A 25,748-nucleotide genomic window follows, 5' to 3' on the forward strand; every position below is an offset into this window, starting at 1 on the left:
TAAAGTAAGCAAAAGAAAAGGAATAATAAAAATAAAAGTAGATATCAATGAAATTGAAAATAGAGAATCAATACAGAAAATCAATGAAACCAAAAGCTGTTTCTCAAACTCAAAGATATAGAGAACAAACTTGTGGTTGCCAAGGTGGAGGGGGGTGGTGGAGGGATGGACTATGACTTCGGGATTAGCAGATGCAAACTATTATATACAGAATGGATAAACAACAAGGTCTTACTGTATAGCATAGGGAACTATATTAAATATCCTGTGATAAACCATAATGGAAAAGAATATGAAAAAGAATGTATATAAATGTATAACTGAATCAGTTTGCTCTACAGCAGAAATTAACACAACATTGTAAATCAACTATACTTGAATAAAAATTTAAAGCTATTTCTTTGAAAAGATCCTTAAAATTGATGTCACTGGCCAAGCTAACTAGAAAAAAAAAAGAGAGGACACAAATTACTAATATCAGAAACAAAGGAGGGGACATCACTACAGATCCCATGGACATTAAAAGGACAATAAAGGAATACTATACAAATCTATGCCCACAAATTTGATAACCTACGTGAAATGGATGAATTCCTTGAAAAACACAGTCTGCCAAAACTCAGACGAGAAGAAACAGACAATATGAATAGACATATATATTAAAGGCATTGAATCAATAATTAATAACCTTTCAAAACAGAAAGTGCCAGGCCCTGATGAGTTCACTGATGAATTCTACCAAATGTTTAAGGAAGAAATTTTACCAATTCTCTACAATCTTATTTGGAGGATAGAAGAAGAGGGACTACTACCTAACTCATTCTATGAAGCCAGCATTGCTCTAATACCAAAACCAGACAAAGACATTACAATAAAAGAAAATTACAGACCAATATCTCTCATGAACATAGATGCAAAAATCCTCAACAAAATGTTAGCAAATAGAATCTAAAAAGGGCGTTAAAAATTATGCACCGTGGCCTCTTGCCTTCCAAGATGGCCCACACTCTGTCTATGGAGTGTGTATCTCCCTGAATAAACCTTCTTTCACTTTACTATATCTTGCTCTTGAATTCTTGCCTGCACAAAGCCAAGAACCCACACTTGGCGGCCATCCTAGGGTCTCAGACATGACTTGGGATGTGACCATCCTCTCGCACCCCACTCTCTTTCCTGCAACATCTTTCCTGGCACCCAATGCGGGTCCTCAAAGGCCATAATCTCGATCCGCCTATCGGGCTATGGCTCCCCTCTGAAGGGTGGCTGGGCCTTATCCTGAGCCACGTAGATTCAAGTAGCCCATTAAGTGGCAGCTGACGTCGCCTGCAGGATCCGGCAGAGACCAGTTCTCTGGCCGCGAAGAAGCACACTGAGGCCAAGCTTTTCCCCTTCAGTCTTTCTCATTCTCCTATTGCTCTATCTCTTTGGACTTGAAAAGATCCACCCAGACGACCACCGAACATCCAAATTAAGACTGCGTGGCAAGTAACTGACAACTTGGTTGGGTCTAAAGAACTCCTGCCAGGGGGCTTATCTGGTGGCACAGTGGTTGAGAATCTGCCTGCCAATGCAGGGGACATGGGTTCGAGCCCTGGTCTGGGAGGATCCCACATGCTGCGGAGCAACTAGGCCCATGAGCCACAACTACTGAGCCTGCGCGTCTGGAGCCTGTGCTCCGCAACAGGAGAGGCCGCGATAGTGAGAGGCCCACGCACCGCGATGAAGAGTGGCCCCCGCTTGCCACAACTAGAGAAAGCCCTCGCAGAGAAACGAAGACCCAGCACAGCCAAAAATAAAAAAATAAAATAAATTAAAAAAAAATTATGCACCATGGCCAAGTAGAATTTATTCCAGATATGCAAGGCTGTTTCAACATTTGAAAACCAATTAATGTAATCCATAACATCAACAGAGTAAAAAGGAAAAATCACATTATCATTTCTATAGATGCAGAAAAATCATCTGATGAAACCCAACATCATTCATGATAAAAACTCTCAGTAAACTAGAAATAGAGGGGAATTTCCTCAACTTGATAAGGACTATCTTGTACAGCTAACAGCTACAAGCTGTACAAAAATTGTACAGCTAACAGCATACCTGAAACTTTCCCACCAAGAAACCTGAAGCTGTCCCACTAAAATCAGGTACAAGGCAAGGATGTCCCATCTCACCATCCCTTTTCAACATTGCTGAAGTCCCTGCTAATGTAATAAGGTAAGAAAAGTAAATAAAAGTATATAGATTGGGAAGGAAGACATAAAACTGTCTTTGGTTGCAGATGACATGAATGTCTATACAGAAAATCTAAAAGAATTACAAAAAAAAAAACAACCTAGAACTTATAAGCAATTACCGTAAGGTTGCAGGATACAAAGTTAATATACAAATGTCAATTGCTTTCCTATACATCAACAATGAACAAGTAGAATTTGAAACTAAAAATATAATATTATTTACATTAGCATCCTCCAAAATGAAATACTTCAGTATAAATCTAACAAAATATGTATAAGATCTATATAAAAAAACTACAAAAGTCTGATAAATGAAATCAAAGAACTAAATAAATAAATAGTCCATGTTCATAACTCAATATTTCTAAGATATCAGTTCTCCCCAAGTTTACCTATAGATTCATCAATCATTTCTATAACACAGGTCAGTACTCAGAACTCAGGTACCCTGACTCCAGATCCAGTGCTTTCCAGCACTCTGTTGTCCAGCACTCTGCTGAGTCTGTATCCTACATGCAACCATTGATTTCTAAATGCTGCAGTGGGGTTTAGCTGTAGGTGAGGGCTTCCTCAGCTAGAATGCAGGGTGGTGGGAGGAGGCAGAAAGACAGTGTTGTAGCCAATGCACCAGACAGGGTGCTCTGATGTGATGCCACAAACTTAGACTGAGGGTTCTTATGAGAGTCAGCCCTGTGAGCTGTGATTTCATCAACTGTATAGCTTTGGCTGAAAATGTCCATCATGAGGAGCCTTGCAGAGAAATTTCAAAATAACTTAGAGCTGGATGCTTAATCTCAGTCCCTGCAGCCCACACTGAACACACTTGGCTGCAAAATTCCTCTGTTATAACACTTATAATATTGTACTGTAATGATTCATTTATATGTCTCCCTGCTCCACCACACTGTGAGGTCTTTAGGGAAAAAAAGCATTTCTTTGAATCCATAGTGCATGGGACTGGACCTGCAATTTAGAAGATGCTCGGTGACTATTATTCTCAAGTAGCTCCCACCTGAACCCAGGGTTGTCCAGCATCTTGAAAGAATGGCTCAGTCACCAGGTCTCCTTCAGGCACCTCCTACTCAAGAGGACAGAGAGTGTCCTCTGGAGTTGGTCAGTGTGAGGAAGGTGCTTCCCTTTCATTGCAAGTCTGCTTGCTGCCTCTGGGGAGAAGAATGGAGGAAAGAAAAGGGTTTGTTCGTGAGTTGCCTTCTTTCCAAAGCCAGTGATGGTTTTTCTTCCTAGATTCACCTTAGGGTGGATCATGCATGATATTCAGGAGTTTTCTTCAGGAAGAGAGCAAAGATATGAAAGTCCCTCGTGGCACATTTTGGGAGGTGTCATCCACAACTGCATGAATTCAACAAACATTATCTAAACCTACCTGATAAATCACTATGCTATTTCTTTATAGAGCAAACACCTTTTAAGTAAATCTCTGGTTAATAGAATCTATCTGTTTAACCAAGCCTGTCCATTCCATTCAGAAAATATACTGATTGATGTCCAGTAAACGCTGAGTCCTCAGGACCATTCCCTGATTATCTAGTACACCTGGACATTATAGCACTGTGTTATCTGCTTCACAGGAACCAATTGGGCCTGTTTCCAACCCTCCTTATGCCAGTTGGACTTGTTCATGTAATTATCTAATTTATCAAAGTACAGTATAAATCAATGAAATATGAATATGTAAAGAGAATTATACTTTTGATGAAAATTAATATGCATGCTTTAAAGGGCAATAAAAGCTAGTCTCAAGATTATTGTAATTTCATTAGGAATGAGCCTGACAACTATACAAGATTGAAAAAACTTAGCCATATTGAAAAATATCATCAAGCGGAATACTATACATGACATTAAGATCTCTAATAAATCCAAACTGCAAATCATAGACAATGCTGAATGAATGTGTTTTCTGCAAGAAAGAGCAGAACTATACCTTATGATCCATAATCAAAGGAAAATCCTTCTCTCTCCCTTATTTTGGTGAATGAATTCTAGGTTAAAATAAAATATTCCTATTACCAATGTATCCTTTTTTAATAATTGCCCTTTAACAGACCATTGCAATTAACCTATCTACTGCTACTCTTGAAGATATCATTAAGCAGGCTTCTCATAGCAGACTCACTCAGTCATTCTTCTGTTCTTTTTATAAATAATAACTGAAGATCTTCAATGTTCCAGCCCCTGTACCAGGCCCTAGAGGTTCAAAGACAACATATTCATCTTCAAGGAACTCAGTCTGTGGAAGGAAGGAGCCTAGTGTGGGACAGGCTGCCATACAATGTGATCCATGCTATCATAGAGTTGTTTGGGAGTCAAGGGTGCTCAGAAGAGGGGTCATTTAAAAATCCTAAATTGCTTCCATCCTGAAGAAGGATGTCACACCCAACTGCCCAGGTAAAGCATGGCAGTATGAATACAGGTGGCTCCCATGATGGACAACATCCTCCGCAAAAGGTTTACAGTTGATGAAATCATTAGACTCAGTGTGCCGAATCTTCTAACAGCCTTCAGTCCACACTCTGACATCATACCAGTGCACAATGCATGAAAACATTTTTCAAGTAGAGTCCCTGCAGGTGCTAAGGCCACAGGCATTACACCTCTACTTATTCCCATTACCCTATATTCCAGCAGAGGAAGCCCTTGCCTCCAGCCAAGTCCACCTCAGCATCCAAATATCCTGGGATAGGCAGGAATATAGAACCTGCCAGTGCTAGACTGGGAAGAACACCTGGAGTGTTCTTCAGAGTGTTCTATCAGAAGACCTGGAGTCAGGGAACCTGGATTCTCATGCTAAATCCATGAGCAACTTGGGTCACAAGCCCATCCTAGGCAACCCAAGCAGATATTGAGGTAACAGGATTGCACCAGTCTGAGTTTTATGACATTTGTGGTTGGGTACCTGTCTTCAGAATAAGGCAGTAGGATTTGACTTCACCATGGACATGGACTGAAGGTCACTTCAGTTGTAAGTCAGGCAGCCTCAGAAGTTCATGTCTCTACACTCTGACTATAATCATGAGCATACACTCTTCTCATGTGAAGGTGTATTTGGCAGCTACCTGGAATTCAGGAAGGTTGCTTAATGCTCTCTCTGTATGATAGTAAGGTATATATTAGACACCAATATTGTCAATGTACCAACGCTGGCTGTAAAAATAGATGAGATTTGGTTCTTGTTCTCCGGGAGCTTATAGTAGAATATGGAAGAACGGATCTTATACACACCTAACATATTGTTACAATTGGCTCTGAATTCTTCCAGGATACAACCACAGAGATGGGGAGCAGAGAGGGAGAAGGCCTCGTTAATAAGTATGTACGTGGTGGCAAGTGGATCAGGGAAGGCTTCTTGAAATACCTGGAGTTTGAATCAATGATTCTACAGTTTACCAAGCAAGTAACCTGTGCCCCTTTTGCCAGCCACACCAACCTTTTGAGGTAGGCAAGGAAAGATAAATAGGACCTGGACAGATGGAAATGTGAGAAAAAGCAATTCATAGTGGCATTGCTAGTGAAAGCACCGAGGTTGTTTAGAAAATGGTGATCAGTATGTAAATAAGTTTTATTCCCTGTGACACCCCAAGTATTTGGTCATGGTTGCTAGATCCCTTTTAAGAAGGGTCACAAGACTGGAGTACTGTAAGCAATGAGCAATGTCTCTCATGGCCCTGAAGTGACAGAGGTTGGCATAAGTTTTGCAAAATTAGTTGGAGTCAATTCTACAATATTGTCAAGTCCAGAGAGAGCCAGCAAAGTTACCCCAGCAGGACAAGCAAAAAAAGCAAGTCCTGCTCTCCTGGAATATATCCAACCCTCCGGGGTCAGAAATCACAGCTAGAAACAGTAGGAACGTGAGACAAGGAGAAATGTGGGGATCAAAAGAGAGAAGCAACAGAATGTACCCTCTTCTCTGCTGCAGACTTTTTGCCTGCAAAGGTCAAATTGGGAGCAGGGGAGATGGTTCATCTTTAAATTGAATTTGATGTTTTATTCCTCATATAAAAATTGAACTCAAAGTTTTAACAACTTTGATATGGATGATGGTGTAAGAGTTGGTAACCAATTATCAGAAATCTCCTACTTAAATTCTGCATGTCACTTGTACCTTTTTCAAATGTAGTGTCTATAGTATCTTGATGTTTAGAGCAAAACTTCTGTTTTAATATCCTGTTACACACATGAGAGAATAATGCGTGTCATCTTCAGAAGTTCTGAAGAGATCATTGGCAGAAGAGATGCAGGTTTGGGCCTCCAGATGAATCTGTAGCATTTTAGTTATTCATTTTTAAGGAGAGATTGGAAACAAATATGACAAAATTTTTATATATGCTTAATTTTGATGGTGAGTATGTGAATGCTTATGACATTATATTCTAGCAGTGCACTCGGTTTATAGATTTCTCTCCAGCATAACCCTGTCCTCATTCTGTGTCTTCAGTATCCATGTAGGTAGTGAATCCAACAAACTAACCTTTCAGTTTTCTTAACTTTTCATTCTGAATGAATTATAGACGAATGTGTTGCAAAAATAGTACAGAGAGTCCTGTGTACCAATAACCAAGCCTCTACCAATGGTGAAATCCTCATAAATAAAGTACATTATCAAAACCAAGAAACTTCCCTTGGTACAATAAAATTATCCACACTACAGATCTTACTCAGATTTCACCCATTTTTGCATGACTCATTTTTTATGCCACTATGTTTAATGCTAGGGCATTTTATCACGTGCATTATATTGTATAACCACCACCACTTTCAAGATATGAGACTGTTTCTTCACCACAAAAAACTCCCTTCAGCTATGTATTTATATCACACCGACCCCATTCCCCTTCCCAAACCCCTAGCAACCACTGATATGTTCCCCATCTCGATAATTTTGCCATTTCAGAGATGTTATATAAATGGAATAATACACTATCAAACCTTTTGATTTTGGATTTTTTCATTGAGCATAATATCCTCAGGAGCCACCCAAGTGATTGTATGTTTCAACAGTTTGTTGCTGATTTTTTTTAATTGTTGAGTAGTATTCCATGGTATAGATATACTACGTTTGGTTTCAATATTCACCAGTGGAAGGATATCTAGTTTGTTTTCAGTTTGGCTATTATAAATAAACCTGTCATGAACATTTGTACATAGGTTTTTATGTGAACAAAAATTTTCCATTCTCTAGGATAAATGCCAGGAATAGATTGCGGGGTTGTATGGTAAGTGTACGTACAATTTTTTAAGAAAATGCAAAAGGGTTTTCCAGTGTGGCTGTACCACCTTACATTCCCACCAGCAACATATGATATGAAAGATCCAGTTTCTCAAATCCTTATCAATATTTGAAACTACCAGTATTTTTTATTTTAGCCGTTCTAAGAAGTGTGTAGTATGTAGTGTCATTGTGGTTTAAATTTGTACTTCCCTAATGGTGAGGAACGCCGAACATCTTTTCACGTGTTTATTTGCCACCCATGTAAGCATCTTCACTTGATGTGCGCATCAAGTCTTTTACCCTGGTTGAATCTGACTCCCACTAACTCCATGCCTGTTGCCAGGGAGCTGAGAATGGGTGAAAAACAACATCCAACTATGCCCAGCGGTTTCAGTTTCAATGTATGTCCACACACCTCAGGTATCCACTTGGCTCTGCTGAGTGATTATGTAATGTTTCTATAATTACCCTCTCCAAGGGAAATATTTCACACCATCTCTCCCCTGAAATCTCCTCTTCACTATTTTATCACTCTCAGATGATGCTCTGCTGAAAATTTCTCCATCTCCTGACACCAAATCTATCAGCCAATCTGCCTCTGAGCTCATTTCTCTGCCTTTCCTGTCATGCCAGGGAACAGTTCTGCACACTCCTATCCTAAGCCATCCTTTCTACCTGTGTGCCGGTTCCCACCCTGCTCCTACACAGAAACACCTTAGACAATGATTATCTCTCCCACCTGCATCTTCAGTGATCCTTCTCTATTGGATCATCCCTGCAACACACAAACATGGTATTCTATCTCCTGGCTTAAAGACCACCCAGGTCTCCATTCTCCTCCATCCACAGCCTGATTCCTCTGCTTGCCTTTATAGCAAATCTCTTTTCTCTCTCAATCTATTCCTACATCTCTCTCCTCCTCCTTCTCCTCTTCTCCTCTTCCCTCAACTCCCTCTTTCTCTCTCTCATCTTTTTATATCTGTCTCCTCTTGGTTATATCATTAAATTTATTTTCCTTGTTTCAAAATTTTATTGTTGAAATAGCAATACATTCATAGTTTTAAAAAAATTGTTTAAAACATACATTGAAAATGGTCATTCCATTCCAGGCCTTCAGGCATCTATGCCTTCCCCACAAAGACAAATATAGTTATTATGGTTATTAGTTTTAAACCTTTCCAGAGATGTTTAATCTAAAACAAGTGTGTATCAATATATTTGTATGAGAAGGAACAGTATATGTAACACTTATATTATATATTATACATATATGTATGTATAATATTTAGAATTATTCATACATATGAATATATGTATATATTCATACATATACTTATTGTTCTATGTTCTTTTTTTAACTTGCTATATCTTGGAGGTCCTTCCCAAACCATATCAGGTTTGTTGCTCTTTTATACAGCTATACAGTATTCCATTGTATGGACTGACCATAATTTACACAGTATTGATAGCCATTTTGGCTGTTACTAATCCTTTTTATTGCAAATAATTCTGCATTTATGAACTTTGTACATATATATCTTGCATATGTACAACTATAATCCTAAAATTAAATTCCTTGATGAGGAATTACAGGTAGAAAAATTATGACACTTCATATATGTTTATATATGTTGCAAGTTGCCCTTCCTGGAAGCTATATCAATCTTCACTCCCACCAGAAATGTGAGAGGGCCTTGTCCCCAGACTATACACACAGTACACTACCAAACTACTGGGTCTTTCATATTTCAATAAGTAAAAGATAACCCTGTGCAATTTTAATTTGCATCTCTCTTATTATATGTGTGGTTTCTCATTTTTCTGTATGTTTGAGCCATTTTTATTTTCTAGAAATTGTGAATTTGTAACTTATAGTCATTTTCTTATTGGTTCACTGGATTCAGAATTATCATTTTACAGGAACTTTTACAAATAGGAGGAACTCTTTTTTTATAATTTATTTTTTTAAACTTTTATTCATTTCTTTCTTTATTTATTGGCTGCATTGGGTCTTCGTTGCTGTGCCTGGGCTTTCTCTAGTTGCGGCGAGCGGGGGCTACTCTTCGTTGGCACGGGCTTCTCATTGCAGTAGCTTCTCTTGTTGTAGAGCACGGGGCTCTAGGCATGCGGGCTTCAGTAATTGTGGCACGTGAACTCAGTAGTTGTGGCACACGGGCTTAGTTGCTCTGCGGCATGTGGGATCTTCCCGGACCAGGGACTGAATCCATGTCCCCTGTATTGGCAGGCGAATTCTTAACCACTGCGCCACCAGGGAAGTCCCGAGGAACTTTTTTTTTTTTTTTGCGGTACGCGGGCCTCTCACAGTTGTGGCCTCTCCCGATGTGGAGCACAGGCTCCAGACGCGCAGGCTCAGCAGCCATGTCTCACAGGCCCAGCCGCTCCGCAGCATGTGGGATCTTCCCAGACTGGGGCACGAACCCCTGTCCCCTGCATCGGCAGGCGGACTCTCAACCACTGCGCCACCAGGCAAGCCCCCCAAGGAACTCATTTTTGATATGAGTTACCAATATTTTCGCAACTTGTTACTTATCCTTTAATTATGATGGTTCATGTCACGGCAAAAATTTTCATTATGTTCTTGTCTTTATTAATCCTTTCCTTAATGTCTTCTGAACTTTGTGCCATACTTTGAAAGTCTTCCCCGCTTTGATTTAAAAAGAATTTTCCTAAGGTTTATCCAAGTACTATCATATTTTCATTATTTATTTTTAAGTATTTAGTATATTTGGACTTAACCAAAAATCATATATAAGTATGTTTCAACTTTATTTTATTTTATGTGACCATCAGTTGCCTCAATCCCATTCATTGACTAGTTCATGTTTTACCCACTACTTTAACATACACCATTCGTCATAAATTTCCATATGCATTTGTGTCTAATTCTGAGACTTCTCCACTTATAAGTTGTTCTATGTATGGATCAGTACTGCAATATTGTACTCATTCAGGCTTTATGCTATGTTTCAATCATCCTCAGTACTCTTCTCTTTCAGAATATGTAAATGGGGTTTATATTCCATTATTTCTTCTAACTGCTTATTTTTGCACAGAGAAACACAGCTGATTGTTTAAACAACAATATGTGGCTCATCCACCTGTCCCAACACTCCCCTTGTCTGTGGTGGTATTTCAATTGGTGTCTGGGGGGTCCAGGAGTCCCATCCCACACCTGCTGTTCTCTCTTACACTCCCTCCACTTAGTCCTTCAGGCCACTCTTCCACTACAACCACCTTGGTGAGATTGGCAAGAACTCCAATCTGTTAATCCAAGGTCAGTTTCTTACTACCTATCTGCTGCTGACACTACTTACTGACCAATAACTCCATCACTTGGCATTCTGAAACACTACACTTTCCTAGTTTTCCTCCTTCCCCAACACCTGCTCCTTCTCACATTTTACTTTGAAAGCAACTTTTATCACACACTAAATTCCCATATGCATTTGTGTCTAATTCTGAGACTTTTGTTCCATTGATCAGTGTCCCTACACACGCTTTGCTGCACCCAACGCCTCTTCCAGATGTCTAATGGATGGAGACCCTTCAGACCTCTTCTCTTTTCAGTCTGTATTTACTTTCTGAAGAAGCTCATCTGCCCTTTTGAGGATAAGCTCCAAAAGGTCATAATCTAGTTTCGTTTATTTTTTTATTTATTTAATTTATTTATTTTTGGCTGTGTTGGGTCTTCGTTGCCGCATGCGGGCTTTCTCTAGTTGCAGCGAGAGAGGGGTCTACTCTTCATTGCATTGCGCGGGCTTCTCATTGAGGTGGCTTCTCTTGTTGCAGAGCACAGGCTCTAGTTGAGCAGGCTTCAGTAGTTGTGGCACGAGAGCTCAGTAGTTGTGGCTTGTGGGCTCTAGAGCGCAGGCTCAGTAGTTGTGGCGCACGGGCTTAGTTGCTCCGCGGCATGTGGGATCTTCCCGGACCAGGGCTCAAACCCATGTCCCCTGTGTTGGCAGGCGGATTCTTAACCACTGTGCCACCAGGGAAGCCCCATGATCTAGTTTATAGTTGTTGTTCACACTGAAACTCCATTGCCTGAAATCATGCCTGGGACACAGCAGGTCTATATTAGTCTGCTAGGGCTGCCATAACACAGTACCACTGACTGGGTGGTTTAAACAACCGAAACATATTTTCACACAATTCTAGAGACTAGAAGTCCGAGATCAAGGTGTTGGGAGGGTTGGTATCTTCTGAGGCCTCTCTTCTTGGCTTGTAGATGGTATCTTCTCCTTGCATCTTCACATGGTCTTCCCTCTGTATGTCTGTGTCCTAATCTCCTCTTCTTATAAGGATGCCAGTCATATTGGATTGCTCACCCTAGCGACTTCATGTTAACTAAACTACTTCTTTATAAACCCTATCTCCAAATGCAGTTATATCCTGGGAGATACTAGGAGTTAGGACTTCAACATATGAATTTGGAAGGACACAATTCAGCCCATAACAATATCCTTATTAAATATTTGCTGAATGAATCCACTGAAGAACTTTTCTGAGTATTGGGAACAGTTCCTAATTCAAACATTTAAAAAAATGACAAGCAGCTTAACTTGAGGAGTATGAAAGGAAGTCATAAAGACTTAAATTTTTAATATCTACACCAAATGAAAATAAATAAGAATTTCATGAACTGGAGAGAGGAAGATAAAGAATTATGTGTGCTGAACTTCCATTTTATAAGGCCTGTCAACTGATCCACTTGCTAATGCTAATAGATTAAAAACAGATATACAAGTTTACTATTCTGGGCCAATAATAATAAAAGAACTAAGAATGGAAAGTGGAATACATGGTAGCCTCTGGAGAATGGGACTCAGGGAAACTGCCACTTTGTATATATTTCTCTACCTTTTGTTAAGAAATTACACATATGAATGCATTACTGCTGTGATAAAGAAAACAAACAAAAAAGTGGGGTCAGGCCATGGTGAACTTTCAACCACCCTAAGATAGACTTTATTCTTTAGTTATAAAGCCTCACCATGCAAGTTCACGTTGCCTGACATTGTTACCCAGTCTCACAGCTATCAATTACAGGCTCCAGAACTGCAGTGACTCACTGGGAGGTAGACCAGACTGGGTAGGATGGGAGAGGCTGATAGGTGAGTGGAAGTGGGGCAAATGCTGAGAAACACCTCGATGAGGGATCATGTCTCAAACAGCCCTGGTCTCTGAAGTTCCCACAGGCCCTGCACAGGAAATTACAGGGTCTGTCCAGCATCTCGATAAGCCTTGCTTGGTCACCAGACTTCATTCCGACTCCTGTGGGCATCTCCCAATTTAGAGGACAGAGAAGTGTCCTCTGGCCTCGCTCTATCTCTGAAAGGCTCTTCTTGTCCAGCACAGGTAAGTTCTCCACCTCTGGCCAGAAGAATGGAAGAAAGGTAAGGATATATACTAAGAACTATCTTATTTCCAAAGCCAGTTTTGGGTTTTGCTCTAAGTTTCCACGTCCTGTTTCCAGTTTGGGATGCTACATGCAGGGGTTCATGGTGCTTCCTTCAGGAAAAGGCAGGAGACATGGAGCTCTCTACTAGCATCTCTGGGTGCTGGTAGCTCCAACGGTGGGAGATGCAAATGGGGTCAACCAGAACTTCCCTCCCTTCTGATCCATCTCTCCACATTCTCCCCTTCTCCAACCATTCAAATCTGCTGTCTTGGAGAGAATGTTGCCTCTTACATTAATTTAGGGAGCAAGGGAGCATGCAGACATTGCTTCCCGGAGCTGGGCTGCTGGTAACCCAGGTTCCATTGTTTACTGGCTTTTCAAAGTTCTCTTCTCTTGTGGATCCGGCAGAGTCCCAGGAGGAAACAGCCCAAACTGGTATAAGTGAGGAGTGTTTCATGATGGGGAGCTGATGGCAAAGACAGGCAGGGGTAAGGGAAAGTGACAATGCATGGAGAAGCACCCTGAGGCAAGCAGTAGTGAAACACTGTTTCCACCCCGAGGCTTAAAAGGACCAGGGAAGGAGCAGTTACCCAGATAGTGTGCGACAGAAGAGGAGAACAGATGTTGGGGGCGGCCTGTGCACCCCCTGATTGTCTCTCACATTCTATGCTCACATGAAGATTTTTTTTCCCAGGAGCTCCTCACAAATAATGAACGATGGAGCAGAGAATAGTAGGAAAGGCTGGGACAGGGCTGCAGGAGACCAGGGTGTTGGGCCTGCTCTTCACAGTGATATCTCGAAAATCCTTTGACTCCTTAGGTCTCACTTTCTTCCTCTATTAAATGAGGATGTGACCATAGATGGTCTTTAGGGAACATGCTAGGTGCTGGGGATACAACAGTTAAAAACAACAGGCAAGACTTACTCCTTACGGAGCTTCCAGTTTGATGAGGAAAAAATATATGTCACACCAAAGAAAACAGATTTACAAACTTTTAAGTGCTTTCAGTGGGGATAGCAGAGGTCCTGGTCTTCCTCCCATATCACTTCATGGTCAATCAGGGCTGTGGGATCTTGTTCCTCTGAGAGAGCAAAAGATGGATGATTCTGCCCTTGATTCCTCCCTGGGCCACAGCAGAGGACGTACCCTCTTTCCAATGGGAGGCCTCCTGCCTCTGGATTCCAGAGCAATGGCTGCCTTTGTGAACCAGGAAAGGACTCCTGGATTCTGCTATGTGCTTTTAATTGGCTTCTACCCTCCTTCTTTGTTCCTTATATGATTGGCTGCTCTACCTCTCTGTGTTTCTGGAGTTTGCTTATGTTCGTTTTTTTTAGTTTTGTTTTTGGTTTTTTAGCCACAATACTGACTGCCATCTTGGATTTAACTTGTGAATCACTTCTCTGCTTTCCCTGCATCCACGTGTAATCAACACCACAGTGGTGGCGGGTTTGGAGGGCTGGTCAGAAGTGTGGACCCTGACAGAGCCCTGCCGGGTTCAGAGCCACACTGTGTGAGACCCCTACACTCATCTTTTTTGTGCTCCAATTCCATCCTCTGTAGAATGAGAACAGTACTAACCTCATAGGGCTCTTGAAAGGATTAAAGAAGACGATACTGGATGCTGATAAACTCTCAATCGGCTCTCACTCCCCCAGAGGTGAGCTAGTGCTCCTTCACCAGGTGAATTCTGCAGGAGCCTCTCTGCATTCCAAGCCCTGTGCTTTTTCCGTTTCCCCTCATAGACTCACAGGCTCGTCCCACACAGAAACTCACTCAGCAAAGCAAACTCTCCGAACGATCCTCCAGGAGAGAGAATGGAGCAGGTTTACGCTGCACACACCCAGCACCCCACTTCACAGTCCCCCACAGACATCCCCAAACTTCCAATTCCTCTTTTCAGTGGCACTCAGACCTCCTCCTCACTTACTCTTCCTCCCCCGTAGGCATCCCCGTCCCAAAGCCTACCCCCAAATTGTGCACCGAAATGATTCTAGGTGCTCACCAAAGCCATGTGGAGTCCTCACTTCAAAGGCACCTCAGTGGCCAATGTAAGTTATTTGGGCACAAATATGTCATTCTTCCAAATGCACGCGCAGCTCTCCCCAAAAAGAATGAGATTTTCTTCATCTTGTTACATGTGTGTCCTAATGCCCTTAATTATATATATATATATATATATATATATATATATATTTAACTTTTATTCCAAACCTTCCACTTCATTAGACTCCTGATTTACTCATTCATTCATTCATACACTGAATGAATATTTATTGAGAACACACTGTGCCACACACAGAGCTAGGCACTGGGGATATAAAAAGTGCTCCTGTCTTCAGAGAGCTGACACACTGAGCCGTTTCTAACCCACCTGACCTGGCCATCCTCACACCTGTCCTAGCAAGAGATCACATTCTTCTCATGTCCCTAAAGCTGGGTCTTCTTTCTCCTTAGTGAATGGGTCACTCTTAGTCATGAGGGTGGCCCCCTATCATCTCTGTGTCTTTCTGATTTCATGCACCTGAGAGGAAATTTCTGGCCCAGGACAGAAGTAATGTTCTGGCCCATCACCCTCTCCTGGATGCTCAGATTCTATCACATTTACCTTCGTTCTTTAGGAAATTCTGGGGACATGATCACATAACCTCTGGACAATGCATTCTGGTGGGGGGACTACAGCACGTTCCTATGTCAGTAGAGGGTCCATGTTGCAGTAGAGAGAGCCCAGGCATTTGAGTCAGAGAGAACTAGGTTTGAATCCAGGTTCCAGGTCTCCAGGGCTGTGTGGACGTCAGTAAGTATCTTAATCTCTGCAAGGCTCCAGTTCCCTCCTCTGTAACACAGGGACAGTAATTCCCACCTAGCAGGGTGGCCGTGAGAATCTGTGATCGCACAGCAGGTGCTGACATTTTGTGTCAGAAACCCGCAGCAGAGGGTTTCTGAGTTTGGATCCAACCACCCCAGCCTGGGAGACCAAACTCATACTAATGAATCACAGTGACCAGGCCCTTTCTAAATGTGACGTACTGACCCTGACCCTGCTCTTGCTGAATATCATCTCTGCCCTGGGAGGACTGGCAAGAAACTCAGTTGTGCTGTGGCTCCTGGGCTTCCGCCTGTGCAAGATCTTCACCATCTACATCTTCAACCTGGCGAAAGCCAACTTCCTCTTCCTCAGCGGCCAGATTACAGGTTCCCCGGAGACACGCATCACTTCCTGCCACAACCCTACCCCATCGTTCTCAGCCTTGCGCCTATCTTTGCCTACCTCTCAGGCTGGAGCTTTCTCAGTGCCATGAGCACCAAGCGCCACTTGGCTACCTTGTACCCCAACTGGTGCCGCTGCCGCGGCCCCAAACACATCAGCTGTCGTGCGTGTCCCTCCTGCTGAGCAACCTAGAAGGGAATTACTGTGACCTGTTTAGGGATTTTGACGATGACTGGTATCCACTATTTGATTTCATCATTGCTGGGTGGCTGATTTTCTTATTGGTGGTTCTTGCTAGCTCCAGCCTAGCCCTGCGGATCAGGATCCTTTGAGTCCCAGCGGATGCAGCTGACCAGGCTCTACGTGGTCATCCTGCTAACAGTGCTGGTCTTCCTCCTCTGCAGCCTCCTCTCAGGCATCCAGAAGTTTCTGCTAGACTGGCTTCAGAAGGATTTCAATGTGTCCTTATATTATTTTAATATAGGGATGATCCTGCCTAGCAGTGCCAACCCCACCATTGGCTTTTTCGTTGGCTCCTTCAGGCAACAGAGGCAGTGGCGGCTGCCCCTCAAGTTGGTTCTCCAGAGGGCTCTGGAGGACACAACTGAGGTGAAGCAAAGGGGAGAAAGCCTTCCTCAGGAAACCGGGGACATGTCAGAAGTGGGTTCATGTAGTGATGCTGTATCAACCAGGGTTCAGTCAGAGAAGTAGTACTTATAGAAGATTCTCTATATAATTTTGTAAATATACATATATTTGACCCTACACAGTTGTAGGTTCTGGTTAAACTGTCTCTATAAGGCTGTTGTCTGTCTGATGCTAGAGTTTGAAGCCTGCAGGACAAGTTAGAACCATGAGCGTGAGCTAAAACCCATGAGAACCAACCGGAACTTGTGTCAGCCTCTCTCAGCACCGGCAATTTTACTGAAGTCTGCAGAAGTTGACTCCCTTCATCATGGAGCTAACCACACACCTGGTCCAGGAGTCAGAGAACCTGCAGGAGTATCCAGGGGAAGGTGGAGCAGCTGCAAGGCCAGCTGCTGCCTTAGGCCAATGAGATGAGCCAACAGAGAAGCAACAACGCACATGAACGTCCTGGAGCCCCAGCACCGACCTTCCACACATAAAAACAATAGGGCTGCTGCTTCCTTTCCAGCCACCACATCTTGTGCAGACTGTCTCTTGACGCCCACCCTAAGAGGAAACATACATGGAAGGAAGTTCTGGCAAATGTAGCTCAGCCTAGACAAGTTGACACTTTCAAACCCATCACAGTACATCCCTGTCAACTTGGCACCCATAACCACCTCCCTAAACCATAGTTAATTTCAAATGAAGATAATAAAGCAGTCAAGCTTCTCCCTAACATGACGTACCTGTCCCACAATACCTGAAATACACTAACCTTTTCCCCAAAAGAGGATACAACTTTTTGTGGATTACTGACCATTTATTTCTCTTTTTTCTTTGAAGTATATTTTCTATCTATTTTTATTGGGTTGTTTATCTCTTTATATTGATTTGCTCAAGTTCTTCATATATTCTAAATAAAATCTTTTGTCAAATTTATGTATTGGAAATATTTTTCCTCAGTCTGGGACTTGCTTATTTATTTTTAAAATATCTTTTGTTGGGCAGTGGATTTTGTTTTTCATGAAATCTAAGTTATCAGTTTTCACGTTTTATGTTTAGTGCTTTATGCTTTCTAAGAAATCTTTGCCTACTCCCAAGGAAACAAAGGTATTCTCCAATACCTTTCTTCTAACAGCATTATAAATTTTGCTCTTACATTTATTAACTTCTGTGCAGAGTTTGAGGCAGGGGTCAAGGTTCATTTTTTCCCATCAGTTATACAGTTGTTCCAATACTACTTGTTGAAAATACATCCCCCCCCATTTAATTATTTAGCCCCTCTGTCAAAAACTATACTTATAAGTAGGGGACTATTTCTGGATGTTCTGATCTGTTCTATTAGTCTACTCCACGAGTCAGCAAACTACAGTCTATGTGCCAAATAGACAGTTCCTTTTTTTTTGTAAATAAAGTTTCATTGGAACAAACTATGTCTATTCATTTACATATTTCCTGTGGCTGCTTTTGTGCTAAAACAGCAGGGCTGAGTACTTGTGACAGAGACTATGTGGCCTCAAAGACTAAAGTATTCACTATCTAGCCCTTTCCAAAATAAGTTTGCTGATCTCTGGTCTATTTTTATTTTATTTTATTTTATTATTATTTTTTATACAGCAGGTTCTTTTTTAACATCTTTATTGGAGCATAATTGCTTTACATTGTTGTGTTAGTTTCTGCTGTATAACAAAGTGAATCAGCTATATGTATACATATATCCCCATATCCCCTCCCTCTTGCTTCTCCCTCCCACCCTCCCTATCCCACCCCTCTAGGTGGTCCCAAAGCACCGAGCTGATCTCCCTGTGCTATGCGGCTGCTTCCCACTAGCTATCTATCTTATATTTGGTAGTGTATATACGTCCATGCCACTCTCTCACTTCCTCCCAGCTTACCCTTCCCCCTCCCCATATCCTCAAGTCCATTCGTTATGACTGCGTTTTTATTCCTGTCCTGCCCCTAGGTTCTTCAGAAACATTTTTTTTTTTTAGATTCCATATATATATGTTAGCATATGGTATTTGTTTTTCTCTTTCTGACCTACTTCACTCTGCATGACAGACTCTAGGTCCATCCACCTCACTACAAATAACTCAATTTCATTTCTTTTTATGGCTGAGTAATATTCCATTGTATATATGTGCCACATCTTCTTTATCCATTTATCCAAAGATGGACACTTAGGTTGCTTCCATGTCCTGGCTATTGTAAATAGCGCTTCAGTGAACATTATGGTACATGACTCTTTTTGAATTATGGTTTTCTCAGGGTATATGCCCAGTAGTGGGATTGCTGGGTCATAGGGTAGTTCTATTTTTAGTTTTTTAGGGAACCTCCATATTGTTCTCCACAGTGGCTCTATCAATTTACATTCCCACCAACAGTGCAAGAGGGTTCCCTTTTCTCCACACCCTCTCCGGCATTTATTGTTTGTAGATTTTTTGATGATGGCCATTCTGACTGGCGTGAGGTGATACCTCACTGTAGTTTTGATTTGCATTTCTCTAATGATTAGCGATGTTGAGCATCCTTTCACATGTTTGTTGGCAATCTGTGTATCTTCTTTGGAGAAATGTCTACTTAGGTCTTCTGCCTATTTTTGGATTGGGTTGTTTGTTTTTTTGATATTGAGCTGCATGAGCTGCTTGTATATTTTGGAGATTAATCCTTTGTCAGTTGCTTTGTTTGCAAATATTTTCTCCCATTCTGAGGGTTGTCTTTTCATCTTGTTTATGGTTTCCTTTGCTGTGCAAAAGCTTTTGTTTCCTTAGGTCCCATTTGTTTATTTTTGTTTCTACTTCCATTTCTCTAGGAGGTGGGTCAAAAAGGATCTTGCTGTGATTTATGTCATGGAGTGTTCTGCGTATGTTTTCCTCTAAGAGTTTTATAGTGTCTGGCCTTACATTTAGGTCTTTAATCCATTTTGAGTTTATTTTTGTGTATGGTGTTAGGGAGTGTTCTAATTTCATTCATTTACATATAGCTTTTCTCTGGTCTATTTTTAAACCAACACCCACTGTTCTGATGACTGTAGCTTTGTAGTAAGTCTTTTTTATTTTTTTGTCTGCATTGGGTTTTTGTTGCTGCATGCGGGCTTTCTCTATTTGTGGCGAGCAGGGGCTACACTTCGTTGCAGTGTGTGGGCTTCTTATCGCGGTGGCTTCTCTTGTTGTGGAGCACGGGCTCTAGGCATGCAGGCTTCAGTAGTTGTGGCACACAGGCTCAGCAGTTGTGGCTCGCGGGCTGTAGAACTCAGGCTCAGTAGTTGTGGTGCATGGGCTTAGTTGCTCTGTGGCATGTGGGATCTTCCCGGACCAGGGCTCGAACCCGTGTCCCAGGGAAGCCCTGTAGTAAGACTTAATATCAGGTAGTGTAAGTCCTCTAACTTGGGGGAGGGGGTTATTTTAGCTTTTGCACTTGCATATAAATTTTAGAGAAACTTCTTGATTGCTATAAAAGTCCTGATGGGATTTTCATTGTGTTGAATCAATTAATTTGGGTATAATTGACATCTTAGAATGAAGAGTCTTTGGGGACTTCCCTGGTGGTGCACTGGTTAAGAATCCACCTGCCAATGCAGGGGACATGAGTTCGATCCCTGGTCTAGGAAGATCCCACATGCCGCAGAGTAACTAAGCCTGTGCGCCGCAACTACTGAGCCTGTGCTCTAGAGCCCATGAGCCACAACTACTGAGTCTGCGTGCTGCAACTACTGAAGCCCATGCACCTAGAGCCTGTGCTCTGCAACAAGAGAAGCCACTGCAATGAGAAGCCCGCGCACCGCAACGAAGAGTAGCCCCCGCTCGCCGCAACTAGAGAAAGTCTGCGCACAGCAACGAAGACCTAATGCAGCCAAAAATAAATAAAATTTCTTTTAAAAGTCTGTGAATTCATAAAAAGTATATCTTGCTATTTATTCAGATCTTCCTTAATTTTTCTCAGCAACGTTTTGTAGTTTCTACCATACAAGTCTTGCATACCTTTTATCAAATTAGTATTTTAAGTTTTCTGATGCTATTATATATATTATTTTTTACTTCATTTTTCTGATTGTTCATTGCTAGAATATAGGAATACAACTGAGAGCAAATTGACTGGATAGGAGGCTCCTGACTTTGGCTCCTCCCACAGAGGATCAATTCCCTCTGAGAGAAATCCAGAAGTGAGTTGAGTGACTCCTACACAACAGGCAACTGAGAAAATGTGAAGAATTTATTTTTGCTCATGAAAAAGAAGGAAAGAAAAAGAGAAAAAAGATGAGGAGAGCTAGAAAGATGGCAGATGGCTAGCTGGGTACCAGGAAGCATAAAGGGCCAGTGAGAAAGCTCTAGTGAGGGAGGGCTGAAAGGATACTTTAGAACAAAAATGTATAATATTTACACATAGATGATCTGTTTATGTGATATAACATATGGCCTCTTTCCATGACCTCAAATCTTCAATGACATCTACACCACACTTACAAATGTGGGTACGGTTGTGAGTAGAGAGGGGAGCTGTGTGTGCGCACGTGTGTGTGGGTGTGTGTAAATCCAGTTAGATGAACCTCCCTATGAGAAGATACACTAGAGAAAAAAAAGAGACCAACTATAAACTAGATCCAGGAGACAGAGGTAATGTAAGAATGCAAGACCCCAGATGACACCTGGGTCATCCATGGCAGTATAAATTAAACATGGGGAAAAAAAAAAAAAGGACACACAGAGTTGGGGACAAAGTGATACCAGAAATGAAGCTGAAGTGCTGATCATTCAAATCCCTTAGGACTGTCCGTCCAACATGAGGACCAAAGTCTTGTCCGTCACACATTCATGATACATAAATAGGCCATTTCCCAGGGGAACTGCAATTGTACTTTGCACCAAGATCAGATGTACTTTGCCCTCAGGACACTCTCCTAACTCAACATTCTCAACCACATCCTAAGAAAAGACACAAGCATGAGCTTCTGCAATGACTTCTGACACCAACTATCCGGAGCTAGGCCAGACTTCACAGGTGAAGGGCACCGTCCTCACAAGACTGCTCTCATTTTGGACACCAGCCACAAGTTCAGAGGACCCCTGGCCAACATCACTCTTGGGGCAGCTGGCTAGAAATTCAGTGGTTTGTACTATCCCCTCAGCTTCAATAATTCTCTAGAATAACTCAGAAAACTCAGGAAAGTTCTATGCTTATGATTACATTTTTTTTACAGCAAAAGGATACAAATCAGAATCGGCCAAGAGGAGAAGCATATAACGGGAGGTCTGGGACAGTCCCATACATGAAGCTTCCATCCCCCTCGAGAATGCGTCACCATCCTGGCATACCAATGGGTGGTAATATGCAGAGTATTGCCAACTAGGGACGCTCACATGAGCTTCAGAATCCAGAGTTGTCATTGGAGCTACATTATATAGGCAGGATTAATTGACTCATTGGTCATGTGGTTGAGCTCAATCCCAGGCTACTCCCCCATCCCAGGACTCAAAGCCCCAACCCTCTAATCACATGGCTGGTCTTTCTGGCTTGGCCAGCCCCCATCCTGAGTCATCTAGTTAGAATAAATTATCCAGGGCTTACCATGAGTCACCTCATTACCATAAACTATCAAGTATGGTCTAAAAGACCCACCATGAATAATAAATACACTGCTATCACTCTGAAAATTCCAAGCATTTAGATGCTACCTCCCAGGAGCCAGGGACAAAGGCCAGCCAAATTTTTATTACACAGCCTCTCATTGGTTACTTCTAACAACAGCTCTCAATCTAGAATGTTGGCACCAGACGAAAGCACAAATCAGAAAAAAAAATCACTCTCAATGGAGAACTGTAGCTGGCTGTTTATGCTGGAACAACTGAATCCCCCTCTCTAAATTATGGGGACAGGGCCTCAGCCCAGCCCCAGGACAGCATCTGGAAAGTGAAGTAGGAACAGGATTCAAGGTTAGCTCAGAGGAGAGTGTGCTAAGATCAAATATTGGCTATAAAGGTAGGGGATTAAGAGGTACAAACTAATAGGTATAAAATAAGCTACAAGGATATATTGTACAACATAAAGAATATAGCCAATATTTTATAATAACTATAAATGGAGCAAACCTTTACAAATTAAATTGCTATAGTGTACATCAACTATACTTCAATTAAAGGAAAAAAGGTCAAATATTGGCCCCTCATGCAACAACCCTTTGTGTAAACTTGGGTGAACCCCTCCCCCCTCTGGCTTCAGCATCCCCTTCCATAGAAGGAACGGCTTGGATGACAGAGCCTCCACATACCTTCCACTCAGGGATTAGATGGTTCTACACTTTCAGTGCTGGCAGAGAGCCGGATCTTAGAATATGTTGGCAGCTTAGACCTTCTGTCCCTTTGCCTGGCATCCAAGGAGTCAGATTTCCTCTTGCTTGTTCTCCACTCTTTCAAAGCAGCCCCCTCCTTACACATATATTCACTTCTCCAGTTGTTGAGAGTATCTCTTTCTGGGTGACTACTCCTGGTTCTAGGTTTTATCTGTGAGTTCAAGCTGGATTGTAAATGAAGCACACTCAGAACGCCATTGAAAGCCTCCTTCGGGGCTTCCCTGGTGGCGCAGTGGTTAAGAATCCACCTGCCAATGCAGGGGACACGGGTTCAAGCCCTGGTCTGGGAAGATCCCACATGCCGCGGAGCAACTAAGCCCGTGCACCACAACTACTGAGCCTGCCCTCTGGAGCCCGAGAGCCACAATTACTGAGTCCGCGTGCCACAACTATTGAAGTCCTCACGCCTAGAGCCCGTGCACCACAATTACTGAAGCCAGCATGCCTAGAGCCTGTGCTCTGCAACAAGAGAAGCCACTGCAATGAGAAGCCCGAGTACCACAACGAAGAGGAGCCCCCGCTCGCCGCAACTAGAGAAAGCCCGTGAACAGCAACGGAGACCCAACACAGCCAAAAATAAATTTTTTTTAAAAAGCCTCCTTCATCTTGTTTCCTCAGCTTCCCTGACCTTAATTTCCCAGGTGATCACAGCCTCCAGTCACTTTATCTGTGCCTCAGCTCAGCCAGCTGTGACCTGTAATAGTTCATCTTCCTCTCTCACCTCTGTGTCAAACTAAATTTAATGTGTCTTCATCCTTTATTCTAGTGCAGTCATCAACAAACATTTTCTGTAAATGGTCAGATAGAAAATATCTTAGGCTTTGTGGGCCATAGGGTCTCTGTTGAAATTACTCAACTCTGCCACTACAGCATGAAAGTAGCCATAGACAATAACTAAGCAAGGGGTGTGGCTGTGTTCCAATAAAACTTTATTTACAAATACAGTTTGTGGGCTGGATCTGGCATCCAGGCTGTCATTTGCCAACCCCTGCTTTAGTGAAGCAGGTTCTCTGGGGATCATGGAACACACATTTGTTTGGGGGGGAAATAATGATAACAGTTACCATTTAGTTGAATCATATGTGTCATCTCATTTCATCCTCATAATCACACTGAGAAATGAGTGGTGGGAATTAGAAAAGGCCTTGAGCTCTATTGCCAGGTTGGTATGAGTGAAAATCGTGAATACAGGGAGATCCAGGAGCCAGAGGGCAAGGGCACAGCTGGCATTTGGGCTGATAATAGACAACAATGATTATGCACCCGATATGTGCCAGGCACTAGGTACATTGCTCTCATTTCATGTCCACAATTACCCTAAGAGGTGGATGCTAATATCATCCTCTCTTTTTAGACAAAGAACTAGGCACAAAGCATTAACAGAGATCATACAGCTTTAAGTTTAGAGCCCAGATTTATTCCCAGACAGCCTATGTACAGAATTCCCAACGGCCAGCACTACGCTCTCCTGCTTCCGCAACTGTCCTTCAGCTGGGCTACACAAAAAGGAAAAAAGTTATAATTTCTAGTCCACAATAAAACAAAATAGACAACCAAAATTATGTGGTGTGTATGTATTTGAGTGTTTATGTGAGTGTCTGTGTGTGAGTGTACGTGAGCACGTGGGGGTGGGGGGGAGGACGTTGAATTGACCAAAAGGTCAATTTCAGACACACCATGGAAGAATGGTCAATAGCCTTGAACTAGAAATAGGTGGATGCAAGTCATTGGGAAACGGAAACAGTGTCCAGGACTCTTTTCTCCCTAGAAATGCAGCCATGGAGGCAATCAGCAAAGGACTGTCATAGGAAGGAGGCCTTGGGTGGAAAGAACATCACAGAGTCTGAGGGCCAACAGTTGGCAGAAACAATGAAGGGCACTTAATGAGACCTTTCGGTGAGACAAGGTCATTCCTTAGAGGACTGGCCTGCTCACTTACAGTCCATGGTGTGAATTTGGTCAGCCAGTCTGAGAGTGTTGTACATATGCTTAGAACTATTCTGATGTCCCTGTGAGCACAAATAATTGTTGGTCATCTGCTGTATGAAATGTCCATTATTGTCCCCATTTCACAGAGTTGAATGCTTGGAGGGAACGAAGCCATATAGAAAGGCGGACCAGAAGAGAGAAATGTTCTGGTTATCCTAATCAGATCTGGCACTGTCAAGGTTGCCAGCACCCAAAGCTGTCAGGGGGAAGCTTCCTATCTCCTGTCTCTTCCTGAGGGTGTGCCATGACCCCCACATACCCCACCCCAAGGTGGAGCCATAAGGATGTGGACTAATTGCAAAAACTATCACTGGCTTTGAAAGCAAGATCATTAAGCAAATTCTTACCTTTCCTCTATTCTTTTCACCAGAGGGGGTGAGCAGACCCTGTTGAAAGGGAAGAACTTTTCTGAGATAGGCAGAGCTAATCTCAGAGGTTAGTTCTTTGCCTTCTCAAAGGGTAATTATGTTACCAACCAGGGTTCTTGGACTCCTTAATCAATAGAAACTGATAAGAGGCCAGACAAGAGATTCAGGCAAGGCTGTACTGGGACTCATGCTACGGCACAAGGGATCGAAAACAAGTAACAGGTTCCCTTCCTCGCTCGCTGAAAGGGGGCAAGCTGGTCCCTTAAATGGGGTGAGGGTAGGGGTGGACCCCATGAATCAGGCTAGAGGGATGGCTTAG

The 25,748-nt window shown here is 42.4% G+C and overlaps 2 protein-coding genes across 9 annotated transcripts in view; one reads left to right on the forward strand and one right to left on the reverse strand.

Moving 5' to 3' along the window:
- The window catches only part of ZDHHC13 (zDHHC palmitoyltransferase 13), a 189,830-nt gene that overhangs the window by 129,632 nt on the left and 34,450 nt on the right, over positions 1–25,748 (reverse strand). The gene's annotated exons all lie outside the window — the stretch shown is intronic.
- MRGPRX1 (MAS related GPR family member X1) lies at positions 15,876–16,807 on the forward strand (the record flags this gene model as incomplete). The annotated part of the gene is given in 3 exon segments (XM_079929548.1): positions 15,876–16,070; positions 16,072–16,424; positions 16,426–16,807. Coding segments are annotated over 3 exon segments (930 nt in total).

The sequence above is a fragment of the Stenella coeruleoalba genome (assembly GCF_951394435.1).
Source record: "Stenella coeruleoalba genome assembly, chromosome: 8".
In the NCBI taxonomy this organism is placed as follows: domain Eukaryota; kingdom Metazoa; phylum Chordata; class Mammalia; order Artiodactyla; family Delphinidae; genus Stenella; species Stenella coeruleoalba.